General features: G+C 37.3%; 1 protein-coding gene and 1 long non-coding RNA gene across 14 annotated transcripts in view; both read left to right on the forward strand.

Annotated features, from left to right (window-relative positions):
• PICALM (phosphatidylinositol binding clathrin assembly protein) overlaps positions 1-25257 on the forward strand; it is a 110963-nt gene that overhangs the window by 80668 nt on the left and 5038 nt on the right. For 5 of the 13 annotated variants that reach the window (XM_059708221.1, XM_059708208.1, XM_059708210.1 and 2 more), the window contains 7 exons: positions 2555-2662; positions 5169-5300; positions 5405-5435; positions 5611-5710; positions 11215-11238; positions 12639-12698; positions 15920-16024. In XM_059708221.1, coding sequence (XP_059564204.1) covers positions 2555-2662; positions 5169-5300; positions 5405-5435; positions 5611-5710; positions 11215-11238; positions 12639-12698; positions 15920-16024 — 560 coding nt within the window. The remainder of the gene's footprint in view (positions 1-2554; positions 2663-5168; positions 5301-5404; positions 5436-5610; positions 5711-11214; positions 11239-12638; positions 12699-15919; positions 16025-25257) is intronic. The other 8 variants (XM_059708211.1, XM_059708214.1, XM_059708219.1 and 5 more) reach the window with 3 other exon arrangements.
• Positions 5718-9861, forward strand: LOC132240708 (uncharacterized). Its single transcript, XR_009454385.1, has 2 exons — positions 5718-7470; positions 9443-9861. It is a non-coding gene; the product is annotated as an uncharacterized LOC132240708 (long non-coding RNA).

Genomic DNA, 25257 nt, shown 5'->3' on the forward strand with positions numbered 1-25257 from the left:
GTTCACCTTTTACCTTTTAGTTAATATATTATTGCCCTCCTAAGATTTGCCCTGCAGGGCAGTGGTTACTAAATGTACATCTACAAAGTGGTGATGGTTGGTGACAGTGTTTCACTGGGCCTTGGTGAAATCAGAGTAGCCAGTTCAATGTAGTGATTATTCCATAAAATTTACCTTAACTCAGAGTCTTAGTTCATCGTTTATTTTTTTGTCCCTAAAATTTCCTATTGAAATGATAATATAAATTTCGTACCTTTGTTTTAAGTCACTTTTAAAAATTAAAGGTTGGCAATCCTTGACAGTCTCCCAAAAAGTAACCCAGGGACAAAAGGCCATTAAGTTCATAATGAGCATTGAAATATCACAGAACTCTTACCTTGAAGGTATGTGTGTGTATTACCAGCCTTTATAAATTACTTAAAAAAAACTGTTATTTTGAAAATATGCTGTTGCTTCCCTGGTAGTGAATCAGCTACTATAACTTATTAAACATTTCATTTTTACCTGTTTTCTATGTCTATGTAGAGGTACTAGTTCTGGATTACTTTATATACTTTCAAACCTTTTATACTTTTAGGTAATAATAATGTGATTTCACAGATTGGTCCCCCTACGAACCTCAGAAAGTGCTCCTCTCTTTACAGAAAGTAATAAAATTGTTTTTGTATTTCTATAAAAGATAAGCTTATCTCTAATATCAACCAGTTTCAGAAAGTTGGGAGAAAATTTGATATCCTTACTGTCCTAGTTATAAATTATTGTTCCATGTATTTTTTAATGCTTAGTGACATCATAGCCAAGATATTGTTTCCAGAATGATTTAAAGAACAATATGTATATTTCTTACAGTGTAATGATACCCTTGACATATAATTAAGCATGATAGATTTTTGTGTTTCTTGAGTAGATACATTGATTAATTTTGTAAGGAGAAGAGCCCATGGGTATCACATTTCATACCGCTCAGGAGTTTTCTCGTGTTTCGCGCGCCATCTGTTAAGGACCGCTCACGAATGTTCTCGTTTTTCACGCCCATGGAAAAAGGAGCAAATCTAGATACTTATGTAAATTTTGTTTGGTCCCTCTTCATAGAGGAAAATGTGTTACGCAGTACCATACGTTTAAAAAGTACTAGGAACTTTAATTGTTTAATTGTTTTGGTAAATAAAAATGTTATAATTATTGAAAAACAATACCTAAAGTGCATTATAATGATTTAAATAACGTGCAGTTTGCCCAAAAACGTGCGGTCCCTGGCGTATGTCTTAGAGATTTCTATGTGGCACGCAATGTGTTAAGACCAGTATTTTTGGTACAACATCATATTGTAATTCTTTGTATCTTGGTGTAGTGTACATTAAGAACTCAAAGTGAGATTCTGACAGACTGTAAGTCCTTCAGCAGAAAGTTGAAAGAGGAAGAAAGAGAGCCTATGTTTAGGACTCAAGTTTAACTTCTCCCTAATAATATAGTTGTTAATCTTCTAATATCAGATTTTCTTTTTATTCTTTTTTTTTTACATTCTGGGTTTATAGAATTTAGAGATGGAAGATAATGTAGGAGCCATATTACAGCCTTCAACAAACAAAGAATTCCTTCTTTGTGATCTGTGCTAGACCAGTCTCCATTTGGATATATACTCGGTGATTTCAAAGCTCCCCAAATCATGTGATAGCCCTAATCATTTTAGATTATTTTAATTCTTCTCAGCCCCTAGAAATTCAGAACCTTACCTCACAGAAATACAACCTCACACAATTGAAAACCTTACATTAGTTCCCTCAGTGGAGTATGGTTTCAGAGGCATGAACTGGGTGTTGATTTAATAACACTAGAATCAGCGTAAAACACAAGAAAGAAGATTTCCTATTTATGTTCTGGTATTTTAGACCAGAGTTAGGTAAATTAGCATGTTTGATTGTATATATTGTCAGCCCCACTGTTGGAAGCAATAAGTTGAAGTTAGAGAGTGGTGGGAGTTAAGGATGATCTGTTTGTTTGTTTTTTAATTTTTTTGTATGTTTTTCTTGGGGGGAGGGTGATATTAGAAAGGCATCTTGACAGGAGGGAGACATAAGGATTAGTGGGTTGTAACTTTCAGAATCTTGTCACTGTCATGGAAGGTGAATTGGTAGAGGAAAAACAACTCTTGATACTAAGTACATTCATCTATTTTTAAAGCAACATACTACATATTTCATTCCCAAGTGAGCCCTTACACTGTGTATGTTTTAGATGTGTTTAGTTTTTTTTTAACTATTATCAACATTAAGGTAAAAAATAAGCAAAGATTTTTTTTTCCTATAATGAAACATACTGATTGTTCAACTTCAGTTGCTCTTATGTTAGTTTTCTTTGACAGTGGGATGATTTTGTTATGGAAAATGTAATCATTACAAAAAAGATGTGGTAGTGTAGGAAGCATTCTGCTTGCAGGGTTGGCTTTGTTTTTGCTGTGGGAAATTACTGCTTTTTCCGTTCTATTGTTATTATTAAAGAGCTATAAATATAGACTTATTAAAGAATTGAGCATTTTGTATTTTGTTTTTCTTAGGATTCACTTCTTCTCCAGGTGCACAGCCACATCCTTCAGCTGGCCTTAATGTTGACTTTGAATCTGTGTTTGGAAATAAATCTACCAACGTTATTGTAGATTCTGGGGGTAAGAAAAAATTATTAACATTACTATAATGCTCTAATTAGGTTCTGTGTGAGGACAGATAATGCTCCTATTAACATGTGTAAATAGATTAAATTGCAGTAGCCAAAAAAGTTGTTCCTCCCCCTCCAACCACTAGATGAGAGCTTCACGGGACTATTAACTGTTACTCTTTCCTAGTGGCATTTTTTACTCTGGGAAGATTTTGTTTCTCCTAGAGCTAAATAAGAGATGCGGAAAAAGAGATTTTGCTCAGATGAGAGTGCTGAGATGATAGTGGCTATGTGTAGATTACTTATCATTTTTACCTTTACTGAAAGGAAATTGGCTTTTTTGAAAACAAGGAAAATGTAACCTGGGGTACTTATTGAGATAGTATATGTATAAATAGCTAGACTATATTAAATATCAGAGTTGTGGGTATAGGGGCATTGTATTGTTTTGAGAATGATCCTTTACTATAAATCTGTAGAGCCAGGTTTCTACTTAATTATTTCCATTTAATATCTTGTTAATTGGAAGTTTATAAAATTGACATTTCTATTCTTAACATGGGACAACCTTTGATTTTGGTTAGTAGTTAAATTTAAGCCATTTAAAGAAATATATTGACATTGGTCTGAATTTAATAATATACAATTATTTGTCATCCAAAAAGAATGAAGCAAGTAGATGTGGAATTTATTTTTTTCCATACACTAGTAGGGCTACAATTATATTTGTTGATGCATTGGACATTTTCCTTTTGAGTTTCTCTTGCTGGGAAAAGAGATTCAGAAAAGAGACCAATTGTTTATATTTTGTAAACCACCATCTTTTAATTGAATTTATTGGGGTGACATTGGTTAATAAAATTATATAGGTTTCAGATGTATAATTCTGTAATATATCATGTATATATTTTATTATGTGTTCACTACCCCAAATCAAGTCTCTTTCAATCACCATTTATCCCCCCTGTGTACTAGTAAAGCACCATTTAAAAAAATATTTTTTAATTGATTTTAGAGAGGCAGGGAGAGGAAAAGAGAGACAGAAACATCAGTGATGAGAGAGAATCATTGATTGGCTGCCTCCTGCACGCTCCTTGCTGGGGATTGGGCCCTTGTGCCGTTGACTGGAATCGAACCCAGGACCCTTGAGTCCACAGGCCAACACTCTATCCACTGAGCCAAACCAGCCAGGGCTAAAACACCATTTTTAACCCCTAGAGTGCCTGGGAGCACAATTGTGCTCCTCCTGTCTTTCGCCAAAAGTGCCGGGAGCGCTACTGCGCTCCTCCTGCAGTGTCCAGTTAGTTCTAAGTCTGCTTTTATTAGTGATGATGATATTACTAAATATGTCAATTCTTGCTGTGAAGATGACGATTTTGTGGAAGATATTGAATATGTAACTTCATTTACTTGGGATTCATAATTTTTTTCTTAAACTGCTGTAAAATCAGCAAAAATGCCTTGGCAATTTTAGCATAATTCCTAGGATATTGGTTGGCACTCAAAGGGTTAATGCTTCCTTCTCCCCCCCCCCCCCCCCCCCCCCCAGATTCTCTGGTATTCCTAGATTGAGCTATTTACTAGTAGTGCTTTAGGGGTTGGTTTGATTGGATTATTTTTTACTTTCTACCCTTCAGTAGAGAACCATAAGGGATTTTATTTTCATTTCTAAGCAATGTCCTAGTTTAGTAGATAGTTTTATGCAGTTGGAGTATACTTTAGCAATTTCTCAGGTATAATTTAGGTTAGCTGGTTTTAGAAAGACCCAAAATTATTTATTTTGACTAGCTTCTAATGTACTATTTTATATACACCTTATATTTTCCATTTGAAGAGTATAAAAAGGTCTGTAAAATATTATTTCTTAAAATATTATTTCTTAAACTTTTCTTGCCCTAACCGGTTTGGCTCAGTGGATAGAGCGTCGGCCTGCGGACTGAAGGGTCCTGGGCTCGATTCCAGTCAAGGGCATGTACCTTGATTGCGGGCACATCCCCAGTAGGAGGCAACTGACTGATGTTTCTCTCTCATCAAAGTTTCTAGCTCTCCATCCCTCTTCCTTCCTCTCTGTAAAAAAAACAATAAAATATATTTAAAAGAAAAAAAAAGAAACTTTTCTCAAAGTTTCCAGAGATGTATTTTTTTTTTTACCTGTATTGCTTCAGGTATAAGTGAGTCATAAGAAAATGTTGTTGGGTAAGGGAGAGAATTGTATTTCATTCCTTTCTCTTTTACAACTTTGGAATAAGTTCACTTGCGTGCTTTCTTCATCCCCTTTAACCTAACTGTAATATTGTCCTGAAATAAGACATTATTTCTGGCAAAGCAAATATAGCCTTCTCAATCAGTTCACTTAAGTGGTGAATTTCTTCTTTTCCCATTTAAGAATATATTTAGTACCCATTTTTTGGAGGACTTTCCTGGTAAACAATGAGAAAAGGCAGAGACCTCCTTTAGAAAGCTGTAGCTCCAGAAAGTTCCTTACAAATCCTATTTCGTCTGTTTGTAACTTTAAGGCTTTGATGAACTAGGTGGACTTCTCAAACCAACAGTGGCCTCTCAGAACCAGAGTCTTCCTGTTTCCAAACTTCCACCTAACAAGCTGGTATCTGATGACTTGGATTCATCCTTAGCTAATCTTGTGGGCAGTAAGTATTCTTTGGATTCCCTAACCTTCTTTAAAATAAGTTGTTTTATTTATTTATCTTTTAAAAGTAGTTTTTAACTGATTTCTTTTTCCCCCCTGTCCTAGATCTTGGCATTGGCAATGGAACCACTAAGAAGTGAGTTTTTGTTTGTATTCTTTCCCATATGCCGCTTAGAGGTGGATTTGGCTTTCATCTTGAAAGTGTGTGTAGAGATGTCATTTGCATTTTAAATGATCTGTTCAATCTAAATAGATAGTAAAGAAACTTCATGATAACAGAACTTATTATTGTCATTTATCTTTATTTAAAGTGATGTAAACTGGAGTCAGCCAGGTGAAAAGAAGTTAACTGGAGGATCTAACTGGCAACCAAAAGTTGCGCCAACAACTGCTTGGAATGCTGCAACAGTGGTGAGTGAAAAGAACTTACGATATACTAACACGAATAATTTAGGTAAAGAATGTTTTTAAAGTGATGGACATAGATGGAAAGATTGTTATTATTGAGTTTTAGAAGTATAAGTAATTTGTATTTAAGGAGGCTTAGTTGACTATATTTGCAGCTACATTTAAAAATATTTTTTATTTTTTAAAAATATATTTTTTATTGATTTCAGAGAGGAAGGGAGAGGGAGAGAGAGATAGAAACGTCAATGATGAGAGAGAATCATTGAATGGATGCCTCCTGCATGCCCCAAATTGCAGATCGAACCTGCAACCTGGGAATGTGCCCTGACAGGGAATTGAACTGTGACCTCCTGGTTCATAGGTCGACGCTTAACTATTGAGCCGTATGACCAGGTGCAGGTACATTTTAATAGCTAACATTTATTTAACGGTTACTTGTGTCGAGCGTATTCTAATAAATCTATATGGTTTTATTTTCTGTAATCCTCAAATTAAACTTAAATGGTAGCAACTGTTATTGTCCCCATTTTACAAATGAGGAAATGGAGACACAAAGTTAAGTACTTATGTCCAGGATCACAGAATTCTTAAATGATTAGATGGGTGTTTAGAACCCAGATAGCCTAATCCCAAAGCATATGCCCTTAATCACTACCCTCTACCACTGGTTTCAAATTTATTATTCATTTATCTAGAACAGTAATGGCGAACCTTTTGATCTCGGCGTGTCAGCATTTTGAAAAACCCTAACTTAACCCTGGTGCCATGTCACATACAGAAATTTTTTGATATTTTCAACCATAGTAAAACAAAGATTTATATTTTTGATATTTATTTTATATATTTAAATGCCATTTAACAAAGAAAAATCAACCAAAAAAATGAGTTCACGTGTCACCTCTGACACACGTGTCATAGGTTTGCCATCACTGATCTAGAACATAAAATTTTTACTTTTTTTCTGATCTTACCATTGGTAAAGAAACTATATTTGCTTGGCTTTTACTAATATTGTCATATAATGCATACAGTTGATTCTATTTGCTGCACTTATGTTCTTGAAGTCACCCGAACATGCTAGGTTCACACACACATACATATTTGCCCAACAATGGTTCAGTGTTTACTAATTCAGTCTTAGGGTAACTTTAAGAACACAAGTACAGCAAAACAACTGTTGACAGTAGAGAATCAACTATGTGTAGGTATAATCATGGACGTGCGCACACACCCACACAGACACACGCACACACACATCTTACCTAGATTACCATAAATCCTAAAAAAAAAACTTGTTCTGGTAGATTTTATATTTTTTATTTTACAAAAGAGAAAATGAGGTTTAGAAGTATTACTTGACTTGTCTGAAGCAACCCCAGTAACAGGTGCCAGAGTTGAAATTCTAGTTCTGTCAACTGGCCCCAAAGCCAGAGCTTCTTGCTTCTCACTACTGCACTGTTCCCTTCCTTCTCCATCCTCTCATCATCTTTATATTAGAGCTGAAATCTGGCTGAGTCTCTCTTGTTCAACTTCAGCTGGTAACGAATGCCCAGGGAAACAAGTTGTTCACCATTCTACATGTCTATAAATGACCTTAAATGACCTCAAAAGCATTTACCAGCATCGATTTTCAGATTACAAATAAATTTTAGCAAGTAGATAAATTTGCAAATACAAAATCCATGAATAATGAAGATTAATTGTATATGTTAATTATCATATAGTTATGAAGAAGTTCTGTTACTGTTTTTTTTTTTTTAAATGTATTATCTGTGTGTTTTTTTTTTGATTGGTTTTTTTTTTGATTTTTTTTTTAATTAAATCTTTATTGTTCACATTATTACATTTGTTCCTTTTTTTCCCCCCCATAACTCCCCTCCTCCCAGTTCCCGCCCCACCCTCCGCCCTCACTCCCCACCCACTGTCCTCATCCATAGGTGCACGATTTTTGTCCAGTCTCTTCCCACATCTCCCACACCCCTTTCCCCCCCAAGAATAGTCAGTCCATTCCCTTTCTATGTCCCTGATTCTATTATAATCAACAGTTCATTCTGTTCATCAGATTATTTATTCACTTGATTCTTAGATTCACTTGTTGATAGATGCATATTTGTTGTTCATAATTTGTATCTTTACCTTTTTCTTCCTCTTCCTCTTCTTAAAGGATACCTTTCAGCATTTCATATAATCCTGGTTTGGTGGTGATGAACTCCTTTAGCTTTTCCTTATCTGTGAAGCTCTTTATCTGACCTTCAATTCTGAATGATAGCTTTGCTGGATAAAGTAATCTTGGCTGTAGGTTCTTGGTATTCATCACTTTGAATATTTCTTGCCACTCCCTTCTGGCCTGCAAAGTTTCTGTTGAGAAATCAGCTGACAGTCGTATGGGTATTCCCTTGTAGGTAACTGAGTTTTTTTCTCTTGCTGTTTTTAAGATTCTCTCTTTATCTTTTGCTCTTGGCATTTTAATTATGATGTGTCTTGGTGTGGTCCTCTTTGGATTCCTTTTGTTTGGGGTTCTCCGCGCTTCTTGGACCTGTAAGTCCATTTCTTTCACCAGGTGGGGGAAGTTTTCTGTCATTATTTCTTCAAATAGGTTTTCAATATCTTGCTCTCTCTCATCTTCTGGCACCCCTATAATTCTGATGTTGGTACGCTTGAAGCTGTCCCAGAGGCTCCTTACACTATCCTCGCATTTTTGGATTCTTTTTTCATTTTGCTTTTCTGGTTGGATGTTTTTTGCTTCCTCACATTTCAAATCATTGACTTGATTCTTGCGCTCCTCTGGTCTGCTGTCGGGCGTCTGTATAATATTCGTTATTTCAGTCCGTGTATGCTTAATTTCTAGTTGGTTCCCCAATATAAGATCGAGGGTCTTATTAGTTTTCGTGTAGAGCTCATTAAGTTTATCGGCAGCTTCTAAACAGTTCTTGAGAGACCTTAAAAGTGTGGTTCTGAACTCTATTTCTTCCATTGACAATTTTGTCCTGTTTCTTTGTCTCCGCATTTTGTTATGCTTCCTTGGTGCACCCCCTAGTGGTCTTTGTTCGCAGTCTTATAGATAAATCTTGATTGTTGTAGCTAATTCCAGGGAGGGTTTGACCTCCAGGCCAAGTGGCTATGAGAATCAGCTGTGTCAGTAGTGAGAGAACTTCTGTCCTCTATGGAGGTGCTAATCTAGCCTTTGCCTGAGGCTATCCGGCAAATGCCTCTGTGCAGGGCTTGGGCGGGGCGGGTCGAACAGGATCAACAGGGTGGGCTGGAGAGAGCAGTTATGGTGACTCTCAGTCCTGTCCCCAGGGGCTCTGCCTCTCTGAGCCCCAGCACCCGCTGCAAAGCTCGGAGAGAAAGCTGCACTCGCTCTGACCGAAGCCAGACAGACCCGCTTCTGCCGTTTGAGTCTGGGTCCCTAAAGACTCGCCCGGATCTGGTGCTCAGAGTCTGCGACTCCCTCCAGATTGAAAACGCCAACCGCGCCCTCCGCCGCCAGCCCGCTCCGCGCACTCCGCACCTCAGAATTTGACTTCAGCACTGCGCCTCCTCTGAGTGTCCGTGTGCGTTTCTCTTTCCTCCTAGTTGTAGGACTTCCACTCAGCCAGCGTTCCTGTGGTTCTGGGTGATGTCCCTTCCGTTTTTTGGTTACACTTTTGAAGTAGTTGTTCAAAGCAGCAAACTCTGGCGTTAACCTATGCCGCCATCTTGGTTCTCTCTGTTACTGTTTTTAATTACTTTAAGTTGTAAATATTCCAGATTAGCTTTATGGGTTTACCCCTATCCTTGGTCAACTGCTTTTTTACCATCCCAATAAGTCTTCTTGGGTCAGAGAAAACCAATTTCTTTTTGTGGAAAATTTTGAAACATGCTTTCTTGTAACAGTGTACTAATAGCAGCATTTTGACAGTGCAAGCTACATATTGAATTAGCCTTCCTGTTGTTACTAGAAACTCCGCATTATCCTTGTTATAGCTACTTGTTATTAAATCCCTTTCAGACATTGCCCTGATTTCCTTATGTTAATCATAAAATAGTTTGCTGATAAAATTTTGTGGGACATTATCTAAAGAATTCTGTTATCTTCAGTCTTCATAAATAGATAGTAATATTGATTTAGCCACCTTTTTAAGGCAGTAACTTTTCACTGATAGTCTTCACTATCATCACTAAAAATAAAACCTTAGATTTAAATAGTTTAGGTTTGCCCTAACCGGTTTGGCTCAGTGGATAGAGTGTCAGCCTGCGGACTGAAGGGTCCCAGGTTCGATTCCCGTCAAGGGCATGTACCTGGGTTGCAGGCACAGCCCCAGTGGGGGGGGTGCAGGAGGCGGCTGATTGATATTCTCATCAATGTTTCTAACTCTCTATCTCTCTTCCTCTCTGTAAAAAATCAATAAAATATATTTTAAAAATAAATAAATAAATAAATAATTTAGGTTTTACACACACATAGGCACTATCTTGAGTCTATAAAAAGTACACTCTTGGGGGTGTTTGAACAGGTGATTTTTTTTCAAGTGCAAAGCAGCTAGAAAAGAGATTTAAATTGAAATCCATCTCTCTGATTCTGAATCCAGTGTTTTCCCCACTCTAACACACCTTACTGACTAGGGAATGGCATGAGGTTAGGCTAGTGGATTTTATAGCCTCATGTGTGAATTATACATTGATAATATATGAGGAATGATGTAAATCCAAATGCTGATATGAAGATACAATGGATATTTTATTTTACATTGAATTAGTATTAATCCTTATGAAATATTAGGAGTTTGTAGATAGCACATTACCTAGGATTGACTATTGGAATATAATAGGCATCTAACAATCTAGAATTTGTGTATAAGTTGATAAGAGCAATATTTATGGTGCTGTGTCATATATGGTGATGTGTATCATCTTTTAAGATTCTGTTAAAATATTTGTGTGTATGTATTTTGTAGAATTTCTTTTTAATGACTAACATTTAGGGCTGGTGATGTGATTACTACTTAGGTAAACTGCTGCTTATTACATTTCTTTACATTTCTAATCTTTTTATTAATCCTTAAACACTGTCAAGGTTTTACAATTTTTAAAAAATTTAAAACATTATTTGGAATTTTATTAAAATATATAATAATGTTATACTACACATCTTTTAATTATGCTTGTTTTTTTTCCTAGATGTTATATGATGCATCCTTGTTGTTATTAGAGACCCCACCTTGTTAGTGGATGCATTGAATTTTGTACTATTGACACTACTGATAGGTTTTATGTTTAATGACACTTGTAATCATTAAACTATTATGTATGCAAGGGGATAATGCCAAAGACTAAGTTTCCCTTGTCAACCTTGATAGTGTTTTAGTATAGATGTCTTCCATTAGATACCAGAAATATAAGGGATTCTAGGTAGTTAGTGAATGTACATGTGAACTAAAATGCTCTCTGTGTATTTTCCGTTGTGTAAGTACTTGTTCTAATCCAGTGTTATTGCATTATGTAATTGTTCTCCCTGGGAAAAACAGAATGGCATGCATTTTCCACAATACGTAAGTGACCAAAAACTAGCCTTTTTGCAATAAATTGGCATGCTATTAACCACTGCTATAGCAGAATCTCATAACCTTTCAGCTATTACTTGTTTTCACATTCAGATTTTCAGTGTGCCAAAAATTCTTCCTAGCATCTACTGATTTCATGGGTGTGTTGCAGAATTGATTCTGATGATGGCATGGGAAATACAAATTTTTTTTCTTGCTTAATATTCTGCCATTTGCTGCCAGATGGCTGGGTGTCTGTGTGTGTATCTTTGCTGCCACTATGCACTTTATGACTTCTGAATGAAGGGAAATGTTGATTGTGGTAATGTTGAAAATAACAATTGCATGAAATCTTACAGGCTTCTGCTGTACTTGGCAGTTTGTCTTCTGCTCTTGCAGCTCTTGGTTTTTAAGTAGGGAGAGACCAATAAGTCCTACATGCTTACCCAAATACTAAACTCCTAACTATTCACTTTAGTTATGCTTCATTTACCTTCTCCATGCATATGTTCAAATTGCCATATATTTCCAGTTGTGTGGTTTTTTTTTTTTTTTAATGTTTTAGCAGTGTTATTGGTCTTTCGCCTGTATTCAGTTTTAGTTATCATTATAAGATAACACACACAGGAAATGTTGTTAAGACAGCAAATAATATATAAAATGATTTGTGCTAAGAGATATATTTATGGAGCATGAGTTAGAGGAGGAGGGGGAGGAGATCTTCTTAGTGGTGGGTGGTTCTGTTAAACATTAAAGCATAAACAGATTTAAAAATTCATTGCTCCTCAACTTTGCTGCTTTGCAGAAGATAGTTTAAATAATTTATGGAATTAATAAGGAATGCTAGTGTACATACTTTGTGTAAGAGCTGTGTGCTTTATAGAAATAGTCATACTCAGTGGTTTGAACTCTTTGGGGTTCTTTGAAAAAAGTGGATGAGGTCCGTAGAAATTTTTTGGAAGATCAAATTGTTCATTGATTTGGGACCTTTAGTTTTTTTCTTTGCTTAAAAACTGGAGAGCCTAGGAAAACATTCAGAAACATTTTTTATTATAGTAAAAGACCTTAAAGTTTAGAATTATGAATATTTTTTAAAATCTGAAGATCTTTGAAGCTGTAAAAGCCTATTGAAATCTTAGATCATTATTTAAGTAGCTAAGTTTAAATGGTATTTTTTTTCTTTCTAATCATTCTGCTTTTCTGCTAATTGCAAGGCACCTTTTTTCATTGAGCATTGACAGTTTTTTTTATTATAGTTGACAAATTGACAGTTATTAATGATCACGTGTCACATTTAATCACAGCTGTCTTAGCAATTCTTTTAGTGGAACTACAGCTATTAATTCCTTAAACTCAGTTGACATACAGGAGTTATACATTTTTGTTTATTTTTTCTTTTACTATTTCAGGCACCCCCTGTAATGGCCTATCCTGCTACTACACCCACAGGCATGATAGGATATGGAATGGTAAGTATCCTATATAATAAAAGCCTAATATACTAAGTGTCCGGTCATCCCATCATCTGTTCAACCAATCATAGTATGCTAATGATATGCTAAGGCTGCTCAACCGCTTGCTATGACATGTACTGACCACCAGGGAGCAGATGCTCCAACCAGTAAGTTAGATGTTGCTATGACCAGTGCTGTCTTAGAGCTTAATGCTGGGGTCAGGCCAATCGGGACTGAGCAAAACAGGCCGGACACGTCCTGGAGCCCTTCCAGCTGGCCAACCTCCCACGTCCCTCCCTGGCCCCAATCATGCACCAGTCGGGTCCCTCGGCCTGGCCTGCGTCCTCTCACAATCTGCAATCCAGGACCCCTCGGGGGATGTCGGAGAGCCGGTTTCAGCCCAATCCCGCAGGTCAGGCCGAGGGACTCCAATGGTGCACGAATTTGTGCACCGGGCCTTTAGTTTTTCTATACACAGCCTTTTAAAAATAGGTTGATTTATATTTAACATGTTTTTATTACAAATGTAACTGCAAAAAGAACTTATTGCCACCCATAACCATTAGTGCCTAACACAGAACCTTGTGTGCACCACAGCATTCATTGGTTTCATAAGTATTTCTAGAATAGTCATACAACAGATATCATTTATTAACGTTCACAGCATTAGTGGCTTATTTTTCATCATAACTTTGCTAGGTATTTTATACTTCATTACAAACTCAAACATTAATATTAACTCCAAGTCTTTATTGCTGTGACCAGTGAAGTCTTAGAGCTTAATACTATAGGGGAAGGGAAGAATTAATAGTTCTTGAATTATGTAGAGTTAAAATTAGTCTAGTAAAAGCCAGAGAAATTGTCCTATGACAATGGTTGGTATCATATAAAAACTGCTCTCTAACTTTAAGCTGGCCATAATCTACATTATAAACTGCCCTTATTCTCCTAACTCTTCATATATAGACTCACTTAGATAAGAAATGGAGTTAGTGGCTTCAACCCCCTGTACATGTTTGAGGAACTGTTGCTGATAGGAGATAGCACTACATCCCTTGGTATTGCTATGGTGGTGTTTGTGCTACTTTTTCATTTACATCTTCTGGAAGTAGGTCTTTTCCTACATATGAAGAAGTTTCACAGCTTTCGTATTGATGGTCATTACATAAAAAAGGAGTCTATACAAAAACTCAGGCAATAAAGTTAAAGTGAAGTTTCTACAAATAAGAGTCTACTTGAAAGGTTAAATAGAACTTATAGAAAGATAAGATTATAATGCATTTTAATCAAATAATACAGTGGTTTTATGTGCTCTAGTTTGTCACTGATTATGTTAATTTTATACCATGGAGTGTTGTTTTTTTTTTTATAATCCTCACCTGAGGATATTTTTCCATCAGTTTTTTTCTGTATGTGTAGAGAGAGAGCATGGCGGAGAGAGGGAAAGACAGACACAAATATTAATGTGAGAGAAACAATCAATTGGTTGCCTCCTACACGTGCCCTGACCAGGGCCTGGGCCGGGGAGGAGCCTGCAACTGAGGTATGTGCCTTTGACCAGAATTGAATCCAGAACCCTTCAGTCCGCAGGCCAACGCTCTATCCACTGAACCAAACCAGCTAGGGCATGTAGTGGTAATTTTAAATGTCCTATATAATAAAAGGCTAATATGCAAATCAGTGGAACAACTGGTCGCTGTGATGCACACTGACCACCAGGGGGCAGACACAACTCAGGAGCTTCCCCCTGGTGGTCAGTGCACTCCCACAGTGGGAGTGTCGCTCAGCCCAAAGCTGGACTCAAGGCTGGCGACCGCAGCAGCAGCAGCAGCAGCAGCAGCAGCAGCAGCAGCAGTGGCAGGAGCCTCTCCTGTCTCCATGGCAGCACTAAGGCTGTGCAACTGCCAGCTGCCGTCAGTTGCACATCCCTCAAGGACTCCCAGACTGTGAGAGGACACAGGCTGGGCTGAGGGACAACCCCCCTCCCCCCCGCCAGAGTGCATGAATTTTGTACGTCAGGTATCTAATATCTATATGTTTTTATTGATTTCAGAGAGGAAGGGAGAGAGAGAGAGAAACATCAATGATGAGAGAGAATCATTGATCAGCTGCCTCCTGCACTCCCCATACTAGGGATCGAGCCCTCAAACCAGACATGTTCCTTGATCAGGAATCGAACTGTGACCTCCTGATTCATAGGGCGACGCTCAACCACTGAGCCACCCTGGCTGGGCTGGAGTGGTGCCTTTTTTTGTTTGTTTTGGAGTGGTAATTTTTAAAGCAAAAGATGGTCAGTTGAGATTCTATTTTCAGTTAGTCAAGAATGAACTAACCTCTCTGTGTATTAACTAAGCTTCTTGATTCTTCTCTCTTAAAATGTCTCAAATAAAATGAAAAATCCACAGAAAGTAACTCTTCAAAGAATCAGCTGTGCATGATGGCATAAGAATTTAATTTTAGCCCTAGCCGGTTTGGCTCGGTGGATAGAGCGTTTTGGCCTGTGGACTGGGGGTCCCGGGTTTGATTCTGGTCGGGGCCATGTACCTTGGTTGCGGGCACATCCCCCCAGTGGGGGGTGTGCAGGAGGCAGCTGATCAATGTTTCTCTCTCATCGATGTTTCTAACTCTCTATCCCTCTCCCTTCCTCTCTGTAAAAAATCAATAAAATATATTTAAAAAATAAAAAAGAATTTGATTTTATATACAAAGGCAGTTACTTTGAACTATCTTAGTCATTTTACAGTTTTAAGTTTCCCTATATCTAAAGCTGGAAAATTTGGAAAATTTTTGGTCTAAATTATTTTGTCTGGTATACTATCATAAGGTTTAAATTTTACAATTCATTGTATAGAAAAACCTAAGCTTTTATATAGTTTTTAAAAATGGGCACATTAAAGACTTTCCATACCAAACTAAATACTCTTAAAAATTTTTATCTATCAGTCTTACTTGCATTTACAGGAATTTTGCCTTTGAGTTATAGCAAAAGTAGTAGTAGTTTTCCTCCCTGTTATCCTTCTTGTTTACTTATCCTTTATAATAAAGAGCTAATATGCTAATTAGACCGGACAGCGGAACGACCTTTTGGAACAACCAGTGGGTAGGGCTTCGGGGCCTTGAGGCAGCTGGGGCTGCGAAGGCCTACTCTTGCATGAATTTCGTGCATTGGGCCTCTAGTTTTATAATAAGGGAGATGTGAGCCACATTCTTTAACTTGGTATTTTTCTATTTTTCAGCCTCCTCAAATGGGAAGTGTACCTGTAATGACACAACCAACCTTAATATACAACCAGCCTGTCATGAGACCACCAAACCCCTTTGGCCCTGTATCAGGAGCACAGGTATTAATTAATGTGCTACATGTAACTGTTTTGATGTGCTTGGTGTGGAAGGAGCACAATGCTAAAAATGTCCTTTCATACAACTTGAGAAACAAGTTAGTGCTTTATATCTTTCTCATCTAAGAGCTTTTAGGATTATTGATTATTTGGAAGGAAAGGACAAGCAGATTACAAATATTAAAGATGGAAAATGCTTGGTAACTTACTGTTGATGAATCTAGAGGACAGTTTTTCTGAGGGTAAGGAACCAATTTCTGTTCATGATTCTGGCATGATCTCCTTCGTGGACCCTGGAAACTTTGGCCTCAGAGCTCCACTGCCTTGTCATTTGGAATGCCAGTGCAGTTGGTAATAGACTGTTATTCTTTTTTCACTGGATGCATGTAGTTTTATATTTGCCAGTGCACATAGTATTACATTGACAGAATTAGTTGGTGTTGATCCAGTCTGAATCTAGTCTCATGTATTTCATAGTCTAGTGAAGCATTAGGAGATCCTTTCATTTTCAGTCTTTTTACATTTTTTAAATTTGTTTTTAAATTATATTGATTTTAGAGAGAGGGAAGGCGAGGGATAGAGAGATGGAAACATCAATGAGAGAGAAACATTGATGGTCTGCCTTCTGCATGACCCCCATTGGGGATCCTGCCCACAAACTGGGCATGTGCCCTGACTAGGAATCGAACCGAGCCTCACTGGCCAGGCATTTTTTTCAGACTTTTTGAGTATTGAACTCATTATAATAAATTGGCATCTCAGGGAGTACTAGTAACTGGGAGTAGATTTTGAATTTAGTTCTTATTAAGAGGTAAAATCCATGCTTTTTGCAATTCATATATTTGCCCAGATGCCTCTTCTTTTATGTTACAGTGACCTTTTCTTTCTGTTCCTTAAATCAGTTGAGTACTGTACACCTGGATGTCAGAGTAATAGATGTAATAATTACTCTTTTATAAGTCAGTTAATTTTTATGTATTTATTAAAAGTCATCTGCATTTATCTATAAGATCATTGTGGGGGGAGTGGTATTTTTATTTATTCATTTTAATCCTCACCTGAGAATATTCTTCCATTGATTTTTAGAGAGAGTGGATGAGAGAGGGAAAGACAAAGAGAAATATCGGTGTGAGAGAAATACATTGATTGGTTGCCTCCTACACAAGCCCTGACCAGGGCCCGGGCTGAGGAGGAGCCTACAACTGAGGTACATGCCCTCAACCAGAATTGAACCTGAGACCCTTTGGTCCACAGGCTGACACTCTGGCCACTGAGCCAGACCAGTTAGGGCTTTATGCATCTTTTAAATAAAATGGGTTATGGGTATGTATAGATTTTTTTTCTATTCTGTCTTTTACTAACAATGCTTTTTGTTATTGTTGTTGTTAATCATCATCTGAAGGTATTTCTTCCAGTAATTTTTAGAGAGAGTAGACGGGGTGGTAGGGAGAGAGAGAGAAAGAAAAATGTTGATGTGAGAGAGACACATTGATAATTTGCCTCCTGTATGTACCCTGACTGGGGCTGGGATTGCATCTGCAACCCAGGTACTTGCCCAGAAATCGAATCAGCAATCCTTCAGAACGGGAGGCAATGCTGTATGCACTGCACACACTGGCCAGGGCTTTCCAGCAGTACTTTTAAGTGCTGGCTTAATTTGCTAAAGAAACAAATTAGATTTTGATAATCTTTTAAAATGTTGATGATTTTCCTAGGTATTTATGTAGATGTTTTCTTGAGATTATGTTTTCCTCGTGTTCTTTACTTTTTTCTTCTTTTATCTTCAGATATATATCATTTATTTTAAAGAATTAAGTTGTTGTTATTTTGGTGTTTCCGTGAGATATGTGGATCTTATCACTGTCAGAGACTAAGTGATAAGAACTTAAATGTATTTAAGGGAAAAAATACACACTGTAGTCCAGAGCTATAAATTTACCAGAAATTGCTGGCTACAGAAGTGTTTTCCTGATGTGTGGCTTAACTCTGCACCCAGTCTGGTGTTGTCCTGCAAGCTCCTGTCTCAGAAACAGAATAATTATCTCAAAAAAATCTTTAAGATAGATAGATGGGCCTAGTATCACCGTCTTTATAGATATAAAAAGCTGAAACTTGGAAAGATTCTTCAACTGAATGACTAGTGAAATTCAACTTATCCCCAGGAATTCCTAATCCTCGTCCCGTGCTCCTTAGTGCTACACTGCCTTATCAATATAGGACTGAGCTGATGGCTGTATATGACCCCTTCGGAGCACTGTCTTCCTTTTGTCAGAACCACTCTGCAGATTCCTTGGGTTTCCTTCTAGAATATAAACTGCATTAAGAATATAACTACTATGATTGTCAAGAACATTCTCTACAATTTTAGATAATACTATCAACCTTGAAACATTTTATGTTAGTTTTTCTAATCTTTTTAATATGGTTTTAAAAGAAATTGTCATAAAACTCTACCTTTAAAAAAATTGCTGACCCTCTAGCATCTGCCTTAACCCAGGTTTTTATATCCTTTTGCCTATAAAGAAAAACGTAACTCACTGAAACACCGAAAAAGTGCAAGAATTTCCGTGTGCATGAAAAGAAACCATGACAGAAATGCCTTTTCCTAATTACTTCATGCCAGAGTAGAACAGAATGAGAACATTGGTCAGTTTTTAGTTGGGAAGTCAAATTTGAAGTGAGTAAGTACTTAATGATAAATATTATTGATTGAAAGAGCACATAAAGGAATCAGTTGATAACTAGAAAAAGAGAAAATCTGGTGCCAGTGAAGTGGCCCAGAAAGGCGTTGGTCTCCTCACAGTCGTCATTTGAATCAGTTGAAAGTTAGAATCTTGAACCTTTTTAATACAGTGGTTCTCAACCAATGGGTCGCGACCCCTTTGGGGGTTGAACGACCCTTTCACAGGGGTCGCCTAAGACCATCGGAAAACACATATATAATTGCATATTGTTTTTGTGATTAATCACTATGCTTTAATTATGTTCAATTTGTAACAATGAAATTGGAGGTCACCACAACATGAGAAACTATATTAAAGGGTCGCGGCATTAGAAAGGTTGAGAACCACTGTTTTAATGTTACTTTGAATTCCTTTACCCCCTTTGTTCTCCATGTATTTTATCATATAGTCCCACTGATTGTTTCTCTGCTCGCATTAGATCCACCCTTCTGTGGTCTCCAGTTTTCACCTGGATTTGAACCTCTCTCCCCCGTGTTTATTTTCCAAGTCTCCCTGTGTTCCTTGCCTTTCTAATTTAATTAGTTACCTAGATACTTGAATGACCTTCTATAGGTAGTATTTGTAGCATCTATCTCTACATTCAAAAATCTAAGGAAATGAATCTAAATATAAGTGAACAGATGAGGCATCCCCTCAGTTTTCCTTATGTATTAAAACTACCTCACAAAGTCTCTTGTAAGAGTAATAATGAGTAAACAGAATATTCAGGGTCTTCAATCCCTATGCCTTTACAATTCTTGATAAGTATCCAGTGTTCTGCTCCTACTTCTTTTCCAGAAGTCCTTCATCTGTCATAAAAATCTGTCATAAAAATGGATTTACTCTTTACTTATTCTCTGCTCATCTCATTTCTTTTCAGACTTTCTGAAGTCTGAAGTTCTTTTCCTTGTTCTGCATTATTTTTCTTTGTAGAACTTATTACTACCTGATATCTGTCTGTCTGCACATCCATCCATCCATCCAATCTAGCAAGAGACCCTGATTCTAGATTGTAAGCCTTTTAGAGCAGGCTTCTATGTGGCTTGTTTAGTTCTGTGTCCCTGGTTCCTAGAATGGTACCCGACTCATAAGAGGTTTTGAATATTATTTGTCAAACAAGTAGATCTGATTGAAAAACAACTTTTCCATCATGTAACTTAATGTTTTCATTCACTTGTAACCATTGAAAATATAGCAGTGTTCAAAATTGCTTTAACTTATTGGTTAATAGCTACTGTAAGCTAAAATGTTAGATGACTGTCGCCTGAGGAATGAAGACACCTTTAATTTCATGATTAAATATTTTTAGTAATTTTAAAAATAAACTGTCTTTAAAGTAGGTGAGATTTTTCTCATACTTTAATTATTAATGATTCTTAGTCAGTTCCTTGGATTAATTTTATCCATTCAATGCTAGCTAGAACCAACATAATTTTTCTTAATGAATTACTTTTTAGTTTTTCTCATCTTGCTCTATTTTTGCAATTAGATTGAAAATTCTTTGAGGGTAGAGGACATCTCTTCATACATTATAAAATAAATGGAAGTTTGCATATAAAATGAAATCCCATCAAAGTAAAATCTTTTCATCAAATCCCATTTCTATAGCTATTGCCAAAAATCTTTCCCTCTTCCTTGAAATGTTTTAGAAGCCATTCCTTGCCTAGGGAATACCTTACAGCTCCTGTTTTCTTGCTTACTTACTCTTAAAATCAAATTAATATTTTTGAGAGTACTTTAGCCCTCCCAGATATGTTTATCTTCTTGCTATTTATTTAGTGAGCATTCCAAACATTGTACTTTATGATCTACATTATTATTTAGGTTACTCTTAAGTGCTGCATTAGTGCTTGCTAGTGAGAACGTTGGTTCTGTTCTTTAGGAAATTGTCTTTATTATAACTTTAATTTCATAGACAACACTGTATTATTGAAATTATGCCTTTCTATACACTCAACCCTTTTGTGTCCCCATTTTTTATGCTGGCTTATTCTTTATTTTTCAGATAATTTTTTGTAACTGCTGGTTGCTTAAAGAAGGGTACTGAGTTCTTCTATTTCATGCCTAACATTGTGCATTTTAAAAAGAAAAAGTACATTAGTGAATCTTCCTAGGTGTTTGACTACATGGAAAATACTAGATCTCTTTAGTTAAAGCTTTTTTTCCTCTTTGTTTCCTCAGTTTTGCTCATTTTTTGATTGGTGGTTGCAGGTTACCAGTGGGTCTGTTTATTAACTTGCAGAGAATGGGGACTTACACCTTCTCTTCCTGGTGCTTAGTTTTAGTTTCTTTTGAAAGTCGCTGATGTGAAGTAACATGTTGAAGAGGAATGCTTACAAGGCAGTGGAGATGTTGAAGATCCTTGCAGGGGAGGGTTGTTGTGCTGGTTATGTTCCTACCTTACCTGAATGAAAAACTCAGAGTGATTCCTCATCAGTCTGTTTTCCAAAAGCAACGTGAGACCAGAGAGTGTTTAATTTGATCATTAATTTTTAACATAAGCACATTACAAGTTTTATATGTTTCTTGCGTGGTATTGGGTGTTTTTATGGGAGATTGCCAGTTTTGTTTATGGAGGATAAGGCTGAAGATACAAAATGGCGGGTGTGTTTTTGTTTGTAATAGCCAATTTTAAGTAGGTCTGACATCAGTTAAGTGTCTAAAAGGAAACAATGGTTTGTTGTACTCACTTTTTACCCTTCTAAATAGGGGTACTGTTGTAGGCTTTAGATATTGGAATAATTTGAGTCTTACAAAAAATGGCCTTTCTAATGACTTTCTTGTGTGTAAGAACTAATGGCTGTCTTTGCTTTCAGGCTAGTTTTGTGAGGTCCATCCCCCCCCCCCCCCCACTTTCTTGGAGTGTTAATTGTGGCTGTTGGCGGTGCCTCTTCTGTCAGCTGATCTGCCCAGCTGTATTTCTGTGAAGGCCTTTTGCTCTGTCAGCAGTGTTTTGTGCTCATTCAGCCTTACCTAGTAGAAGATAGCATGAGGGAATTTACTTTAGGATTGGAATTTAGTGTCATAGCTGAGAATGGTTCTAGAGTCCCCAGCGTACACCACAGTTAGTCACAGCTAAAATTTGAGGAGTCCCATTCAGTGATCACTGTAGTTAATAAGACAACCTATAGAATAAGACCATTTTAATGGTGGTTTTGCTGAGGATGTTTTTTCTAAAAGCTAAAAAACCAGAATGTATTTGTAAAATCTTGGGTGACTGTGAAGTTCTACAAAATCTTCATGATGAACATATAGAGCAGCGGTTCTCAACCTGTGGGTCGCGACCCCTTTGGCAGTTGAACGACCTTTTTACAAGGGTCGCCTAAGACCATCCTGCATATCAGATATTTACATTACCATTCATAACAGTAGCAACATTACAGTTATGAAGTAGCAACGAAAATAATTTTATGGTTGGGTCACAACATGAGGAACTGTATTTAAAGGGCCAGAAGGTTGAGAACCACTGAATTGTAGAGCATTGTGTGTGTAGAAAGCACAGGGCTATATTGACTGTGTAATATTTAGTAGAGAAGTCTCTTTTTAGAAGTTTCTCTACTCTTACTTTAATTTGTTCCAGTATGTTAAATACAGCCATAAATTCTGGCTGAGTTGAAATTAATTGGGATTGCAGATTTTTGAGAGGAAACAAAGCACCAACCTTGGAATCAGCAGATCTGCATTTGGGTCTGTTATTAGTGTCCTAGAGATGCTATAACAAAGTGTACCACAAACTCGGCCTAAAACAGTGGCCGGCAAACTGCGGCTCGCAAGCCACATGCAGCTCTTTGGCCCTTTGAGTGTGGTTCTTCCACAAAATACCAACTTTTGTACATGGGCCACGAAGTTTCAATCGCACTGTACATGCGCGCCCGCACATGGTATTATGTGGAAGAGCCACACTCAAGGGGCCAAAGAGCCGCATGTAGCTCGGAGCCGCAGTTAGCTGACCACTGGCCTAAAACAATAGGAATTTATTCTTTCAAGTTCTGCGAGGTTAGAAGTCCAAAAACAAGGGCCATGCTCTAGAACAGTGATTCTCAACCTTCCTGATGCCGCGACCCTTTAATACAGTTCCTCATGTTGTGGTGACCCCCAATTTCATTGTTACAAATTGAACATAATTAAAGCGTAGTGATTAATCACAAAAACAATATGTAATTATATATGTGTTTTCCGATGCTCTTAGGCGACCCCTTAGGACTTAGATTCACAGGTTGAGAACCGCTGCTCTAGAAGTAGGATCCTTTCTTTTCCAGCTTTTGGTAGCCCCAGTTATTCCTTGGTTTATAGCTGTAACACTTCAACCTCTGCCTCTGTCACATGGCATCCTCCCTGTCTCTGTCTTTTCAGGGCACTTCCTCCTTTTATAAATGATGACACCAGTCATTGGATTAAGGACCACCTAACGACCTCATCTTAGCTTGATTACAACTGCAAAGACCATATTTCCAAATAGAGTCACATTCATAGGTACCCAAAGGTTAGGAAGCACTTCAGCATAGCTTTTGGGTAGGGGACACAGTTCAACACAGTCTTAACCCAGCTCCTAACTAATTTGGTGTTTCAGGGCAAGTGGCTTATGTAACTTGGATGAACCTCAGTTTCTTCATAAAATGGTGATTTTTACCTTATATACTTTATAGGTTTGCTATAAGGATCAAATGAAAATATTTGTAATAGACTTAGGAACATCGAGGTTTGTTGTTTTTTAAAACAATTATTTATTATAAGGAGGTTTTTATTTTTAGACAAATGCTTTAAGGTTGCCCTATTTTCAGAAATTATCCCTATTCACTGAGTTGTTCCTGTTTCCAAATTCTAACGTATTAAAATACAGTTTACATTTCTTTCCATGAATTACAAGTTGTTTTGATTATAAATAATTCATAGTTTTGAAATCTTAATTATGACTCATTATTATTTGATGACATCAGATAAATACATAGATAGGATAGGGTGGTCATGGACTACATTAGGGCCTGACTCATTCACGTGGGCTGAGGACTGTGGACATTGCACAGGAACCAGATGCAGGTTTTTTTTTTAATTGTTTATTGATTTTAGAAGAGAAGGGAAACGGACAGACAGACAAAAAGAGAAACAATTGATGTGAGAGAGAAATATCAATTCCCGTACTCATCCCAACTGGGGATTGAACTAGCTGTGTGCCCTGTCCATGAATCAAATATACGATCTTTTTGGTGTATGGGATGATGCTCCAACCAGCTAAACCAGCAGACCAGGCCAGACACATCACGCTCTAGAAGTAGAGCACCTGAATTGACTCAACATTTGTAGAAGTGGTATCACCCTGAAGTACCAAGCTTTGTTTTATAATTAAAATTTTTTTTCTCCAACTTAATATAGTTTAGACACTGCCTGTTTGTGGGGGAGAGAAACCTTTTTTGAAAATGTCGAAGACAGTGGTTCTCAACCTTGGCTATACCCCATAACAAAGAAACAGAATTTCCGGAGGATGAGGCCTAGAAATCAGGATTTTAAAAAGATTCCCAGGTGATTCTAATGTGCAGCCAAGGTTGAGAACCACTGGTCTAAGACCAAGGAACTGTCTCCTTTGGCATTTTTAGTGGAAGCCCAGTATATAAATCAGGTGAAAGCAGGTAGCCTCAAGCTCATATATGGAACACAGTTTGGATTTTTTTTTAAACCAAACTAGAGCGTCAGCATGCAGACTGAAAGGTCTGGGGTTCAATTTTGGTCTAGGGTACGTACCTTGGTTGCAGGCTCAACCCCAGCCCTGGTCGGGGTGCATGTGGGAGGCAACCAATCGATGTGTCTCTTTCACATCAATGTTTCTCTCTCTGTCTCTCCTTCCTTCCACATTCAATGGAAAATATCCTCAGTGAGGATTAGCAAAAATAAAAAGAAATAATGGCTCTACTTAATAGGATTCTGCAGAGACATTAGCTGTAAAACTGAATCATGGAATAGTAGGTTGTTTTCTGATAATGTTTAGAACATGGCCAAGCCACTGGTGGTGCATCTGAGTGCACTTGCATAGAGATATAAAAATACAGTGTGGTGTTTCAATATCTTATACTAAAGATAATGCTGTTCCTCACCTGTCTCTGTGAAGTGTGGCTAAAAGACAGGTTTTTCTCTACTGTATAAGGTCGAGGGTATTCCTCTGTGTTAATAGTTTTAAGTTATTATAGACGTTAGCAGCAGTCTTCAGTTGTAGAGAGGTTTGGATACAACAGACCTTCAAAGAGAAATGCTCCTAGGTCACTGTCCAGTGCAGCCGTGGGCAAACTACGGCCCGTTTGAAATGAATAAAACTAAAAAAAAAAAAAAAAAGACCGTACCCTTTTATGTAATGATGTTTACTTTGAATTTATATTAGTTCACACAAACCATCCATGCTTTTGTTCCGGCCCTCCAGTCCAGTTTAAGAACCCATTGTGGCCCTCGAGTCAAAAAGTTTGCCCACCCCTGGTCCAGTGCCTCCTGAGACGAGATGATTAGTGCTTTGAGAGTGACAGGAGTAAT

The sequence above is a fragment of the Myotis daubentonii genome, chromosome 9, assembly GCF_963259705.1.
Source record: "Myotis daubentonii chromosome 9, mMyoDau2.1, whole genome shotgun sequence".
NCBI classification, from domain to species: Eukaryota; Metazoa; Chordata; class Mammalia; order Chiroptera; family Vespertilionidae; genus Myotis; species Myotis daubentonii.